Source organism: Notothenia rossii (assembly GCF_949606895.1).
Source record: "Notothenia rossii genome assembly, chromosome: 11".
Classification (NCBI taxonomy): Eukaryota; Metazoa; Chordata; class Actinopteri; order Perciformes; family Nototheniidae; genus Notothenia; species Notothenia rossii.
Window position 1 is genome coordinate 12,179,635 of NC_136910.1, and position 6,097 is coordinate 12,185,731.

Here is a 6,097-nt window from a genome sequence, read left to right on the forward strand (position 1 = left end):
CTCTGATTGGCTGACTGCAGTGTGACGTATGCATGTCTAATTTACACAAATACGCACTGTATACTATACACTGACATACAATCACATTAAATCTATCTATGTTGAAGAGAAGCAAAGACTGACATAACTTGAATGTATCATTTTATTTTCCTCATATTCTTACATACTCAAGACCTCAATGCATGAGTACTTTTACTTGAATTGCTAACAACAACATCATGTGAGCATGCAGTAATATTAGTAGTCTTGTTCTCAGCTTGCAATGAACTCCTCTTGCCTCTGGCAGTATATTAGTCCACAGAAACCCCTTCATCGGTTCTCCTCCTCAGAACCTGCATTGACATGAGAGGAAACACTGACATTATTGATGTTGGGTTTTGCTTGAAATTTGTAACCAGAAAGACCAGCTCACCTGTTTCATTTCCATGGCAACAGCTGATAATGAAAGAGCACAGCAACATTATGTAGTTCACATTCATTGATACATGATAAATACATTTCTTTTTGCATTTTTTGGACAAACCTGTTACCTGTCCAATAAGAAGAGGGGAAAATCAGAGGTTCATCGACTGACAGCTCAGCCGTCCACAACACCTCATCGACAAATATCTCCTCTGGTTCGTCCACACACAGCTCAAACTCTGCCAACATGAACACAGAAGATCAATGTATCCTCATTATTCACAGCCAAGAAAATACACGACAAATATAGAAGTAAAAACAATATTAATTGAAACATTCTCCTTTAATAATTTAACTATGCGATATTCATATCACTCATGGCATTATTACTGTATTTAACTGCACATCAGACCACACAGGGCTGCAGTGTGTCAGAATAATTTTTCCTCTCAGCTGACCTCTGACTTGTTCTTCCTCACACTCCTCCTCTTTGGACCAGGCTGTGGTTGTTTGGATTGCCACACTGCAGTCGGACATGGATGATGAGAGGCTGTTGGTCTGGAGTCTTTGTGCTAAACGTGTTGTGTCACAGATGTAGGCCTCTTTGTACAAGTGACTTGCTGCAGAGAGACAGAGAAAAAGAAAGAGACACCTTTGGATTGTCATCAGCTGAAAAACTGATTTTTTAAGTCCCATAATATATGTGTTATGATATTGTTTTTAATTGCAAAGACTTAAACTACAGTATGGTTAAAAAGGATATTTAGATAACCCTTTATACTAAGGTCCTTGTAAACAGCGATAGTTAATATAGTCAATAATACATTTGTAACATTATTATTGCCTTCCTCTTAAGAATATGTGTGTGTTTTTGTTCTAAACTAATATTTAATTCTTTATTCACATGTTATCAATCTTGATGGCAAATGTTAAGGTTCCCTTTAACCAACTCTCACTGCAAGGACCTTAATATACCAACATTTATTAAATTGTGAATGGATTGAAGTGAAATAATGATTTTTTTCTTCAGATTTCTGACCCTGCATGTCCTCCAGCTGTTTGATGCAGCAGACTGCAGCTCTGGTGTTGATGTGGAGCCGGTGGCTGTCTCTGAGGTGTGTCAGGATGTGTTTGGAGTGGCAGGCTGAAGCCGTGTAAAACACCAGCTGAGGGAGGCACAGAGAGCCCACTGCAGAGATCTCAAACCTGCTACCCTGAGAACAGAGAGGTACAGAACCATCCATGCAACATGCACGTCTATATCAATACGTGTGTGTGTGTGTGTGTGTGTGTGTGTGTGTGTGTGTGTGTGTGTGTGTGTGTGTGTGTGTGTGTGTGTGTGTGTGTGTGTGTGTGTGTGTGTGTGTGTGTGTGTGTGTGTGTGTGTGTGTGTGTGTGTGTGTGTGTGTGTGTGTGTGTGTGTGTGTGTGTGTGTGTGTGTGTGTGTGTGTGTCTTTAGAACCGACCTGGAAAGTAAGGCGGTCAACGTGGGTCCAGGTCAAATCATACAACAGGCACAGCTTCCCTTCCACCTCCTGAATAAAAGCATTCAATGTTAATACATGCAAAGGCAGCAGTACATTCATTAAGAAACTTCCAGAAGGTTTCTTCAAAGTCAAAAACCTTAAAGAATTCTAGTTAAAAAAAACTCCCAACACAAAGCCACCTGATAGATATGCACTCCTTTCGATGCAACACCAAGAAGGATTAAACTTCTCAGCTCCTTTTTCTCCTGCACATGAACAAAGTCAGACAAAGAAGCGGAGTTACTTTAAACAAATAGATAATGATCTCATAAAGCCGGACAGAATATGTTAAGGGGAGACACTACAGGTGTAAAGTAATAGTTATTTATTAAAAGAAATCAGAATGAAACTTCCCAGTTGATATCTTAAATTGAGACAATTATTGTTTTATATTAAAAGTTCAAATGTCAATTTGCAAATAAGGCTATATCTTATTAAATATTTGCTAATACAAACAGTTCTGAGATACAAATCTGAATAAAGCAAGGTTCAAAATGTTTTGTTTTGTTGAAATATTAGGGTCAAAAGAAGAATTTTGGATATCTCTTTGTATCATGTTCCTAAATCAGAACATTTTATCAACAGACAAAACAAAAAAATTTCCATTTGGGGAATAACATATGACACTTGAAACATTTCCGACCTGTCTCATCCTGTAGAAGGTGACTGCTCCATCCTGCAGGTACCCGGCCTCTTTTATAAACTGCAGGATGGCTTGGCCTTGTGTCACACCTCTCAGCTCAGCGTGTAACCCCGGGCAGTGCTGGAGCAGGAAGTCCCGCCCACGACGCTTTATTAGCTGAGGACATATATGTTGTTACACACACCCACACAAAATAAAACAGCACATAATGGTCACACTTCTTTTTACCCATGAGGGAAAGTAATCCTCAGGAAGAAAGTAAAGTCTGTGTTTTCTGTTCTCCTCTTCATCCTCCTCCTCTTCCCTCTCCTCCAGATCTCCGACCTCAGCCTGCAGTGCAGACGCTGCCAGCTGGAAGAACACAGCTTCCTGGTGGCGGCTCTTTGAAAGCAGCACCTTTTGCCTCAGCTCAGCGTAGTACAGCTGCTGCACCTTGCTGCTCCTGAAACAACCAAATAGGACATCAACTTAAAACAAGAACAACATTCATGGTGTTAAAATGTGGGTATAAGAATAAGATGCAAATGGGAGATCAGCTTACATTATCAGCAGCCCACTCTCTACATAATACTGCACCCTCAGAAACAAGATGAATGGGACCTGAAAAAGTTAAATAAAGAGAAATATTGCTCACTTTAAATCAAGCATAAACCCTCTACTATCTAGAATATTCAAGGTTCAAGGCTAGACTATTCTAGACAGTCATGGTCATATTTGAAGAAACAAAAAGAAACATGTTACACAGACCCAGTGGTGGACTGGATAGTAACAAAGTACATTTACTCAAGTACTGTACTTAAGTATTTTTTTGAGGTATTACCTGAGTATTGTCAGTTTATGCTACTTTATACTTCTACTCCACTACATTTTATTTGACAACTTTGAGTTACTTTTTAGGTTATATTATTAGCTAATACACAATCTAAAGATCAATGATTAAATACACTTTGACATACTGTTTATTTATAGGTAAAAATATCAAGTAGCAGTATATACAATTATTCAAATTAGCTGTACATTTACCAGTTGTGATAAAAACACATGAATAATCTTAATAGATACGATTCTGAGTACTTCCTTACAGAGCCCCTCCTCCAACACACATGAACGCGCACAAGACCAATGAGGGCCCGAGATAAGTTTGTGCACGAGATGGAAGGCTGACAGGCGGGTAGGCCATCCAGTTATTTTAGCCGGGCCGGCTCAGATGATTGGTCGTGCTTTTTACAGCACCACCTTTCACAGAGGAAATGTATTTATGTATTTATTGTCAAAGCATTAATGTATTCATTGCTATCGGGATGTTAAGAGCATTCCATGGAATATAACAAAAGGTGTTTCTGAAGTGAATTGCCTATCCTACAGTTAAGTACGATTTGGAATGCAGGACTTTTACTTAGTAACACATTACTTTTAAAATGCGGTATTGCTACTTTTAATTAACAAATCTGAGAACTTCTTCTACCACTGCACAGACATTATGCACATTCAGTTTTAAGATAAAACATATACAATACTTGGACAAAGAGTAGTTTGCACAGAACATCTGGATTAAAGTCAATAAATGATAGAGTTCACTGAGGCACACTGTAAGTACATCTATAGAAAGAGTTTTAACTCACCATTAAGGATCCTCTCTTCCATGTTTTGCCAAAGTATTTGCTAACCTTTTGCTCCAAATCAACAAAGAGGTATTCATTATCTGAAGGAAAAAGACACCTATTAAATTAACATTAAGAAAACACTTCTTTGAATCATTGATGGATCAACTTATCTTAACTTCATGGGCTCCTGTGAGTTTTTTAATTTAAGAGCAGCCTCCCTACATTCAGGCATCCCTCAGTAAATGAATTCAAAACATTTTCTTAAGCACTCCCACACAGACGCTGACCTTTGAGAACAGCCAGACCAAGGACCTGGAGCTCACTGACGCCCAGCTGCTTCAACACTCTGTTCAACACCTCCTGGCCTCTGGCTCTCACCTGGAAATAAACACAACACAACACAAATTAAAAACTCACGATTTTATACAGTAAGGTTGGGTTTCTATTTGGCAATTTGTTGGCATGAATATGGAATTTCGCTTATAAGATTTACAGCAAAACAATTATTTAAAGTAATAGACAACAAAAGTAGAATTTCTAAATTTCTTTAAAAAAAACAGATACAAAGTTGTGACGCTAGTGCACTTTTGTGATCTTTTTCTTTTATTCTTTTGTTGCTTATATTCGATCGTAGCATCAATTATACATTTGACCCTTTTTCAGTATTTGTGTCTACTATTGTGTTTGAATTTTTTCACCATTGTTTATTAAATCGTATTCTTTATCTCTGAACAATAGTCCCTGTCTGGTTTATAGATTTTCCCTTTGCTCAAAAAATGAATGTCAGAATTACCATCAAGTAAAAAAAAAAAGGTTCCAAATTATGATTACAAGATCACATATCATATTTAAAACAAGCACACACTTTAACTGACAGCTCTTCAAGTCCACTCACATAATGAGGTCCATACATCCATTTAAATTCTAACTGATGCATTAAAAGAAATACATACACATAAAGAAGACATACAAAATAACTTTTAAGCACTCACCCTGACATTACAGTCCAGGCGCTGCTTGTTAGGAAGAAGGATGGACACTTGGCGTTTCTGAGACGTCCTCATGGTGACTAAAGCTTCAGATGGTCTGAAGCCTCCATATATATCTTCCTCCTGTCCTCCCACATGTCTTCCTCCCTAACCTCACATGTAATGACTTTGCACAAAAAAGCACCAAATCCTCACTTTGCACATTCAATTATCACAGATTCTTCTTGTAGAGATGTGTAGCATTTGAGCTTCATCCATTTATACAACATTCTTGCAAAACTGTTTCTTATCAAAAAGGCAGAATAATTCAAAGAGGCTACAGGAAAACGAGAATGTGTGAGGTAAAAGCTGAGTACCTTGTAAGTGTCTTGTACTTAGATAAAAGTAGAATGTCAGATTCTATGAATACTCTGTTACAAGTAAATGTCCTGCATTGAAAATGTTACTCAAGTAAAAGTACAAAAGTATTAGCATCCAAATATACTTAAAGTACCAAAAGTTAGAGTACTCTGCAGACTATGTTTTGATTATAATGATTGATTATATGTTATCAAAGCTGGTAAAGATGCAGTTATTTTTAAATCACTTTGTATACTGCAGGGTAACTGGTGAATTTACTCCAGGTGTAACTAAAGTCTTATTTAAGTGATGATTATATTTAACATAATTTATCCAAATCGGCAAAGTAACTAAAGGTATTTAATACATTTACCTCTGAATTGTAGTGGAGTAAAAGTACAAAGTAGCATCAAATGAAAATACTCAAGTAAAGTACAAGTATTTCAATTAAGTAAAGTACTTATTTACATAGTACTTAACATGACAAACTGTCCAAATTGAGAGATGATAGGAAAAACTCAACATATGGAGGAAAGAAAAACATAAACCTAGACAGGTAACATGTCTGTTAAATCATGATGTCCACTTGCTGTC

General features: G+C 37.2%; 1 protein-coding gene and 1 long non-coding RNA gene across 2 annotated transcripts; one reads left to right on the plus strand and one right to left on the minus strand.

Moving 5' to 3' along the window:
* Positions 1-219: 219 nt before the first annotated feature.
* LOC307025737 (FERM domain-containing protein 6-like) lies at positions 220-6,021 on the minus strand. Its single transcript, XM_079660594.1, has 13 exons — positions 5,168-6,021; positions 4,463-4,553; positions 4,194-4,273; positions 3,113-3,171; positions 2,800-3,013; positions 2,572-2,727; positions 2,069-2,134; positions 1,869-1,937; positions 1,442-1,616; positions 861-1,022; positions 531-641; positions 413-435; positions 220-332 (listed from the first exon to the last, which is right to left on the minus strand). The coding sequence occupies exons 1-13, from the start codon at positions 5,237-5,239 to the stop codon at positions 291-293; spliced, it is 1,320 nt and encodes a 439-aa protein (XP_079516720.1). The 5' UTR covers positions 5,240-6,021; the 3' UTR covers positions 220-290.
* LOC307025738 lies at positions 1,493-4,289 on the plus strand. The gene is made up of 2 exons (XR_013804246.1): positions 1,493-1,630; positions 2,887-4,289. It is a non-coding gene; the product is annotated as an uncharacterized lncRNA (long non-coding RNA).
* Positions 6,022-6,097: the final 76 nt, after the last annotated feature.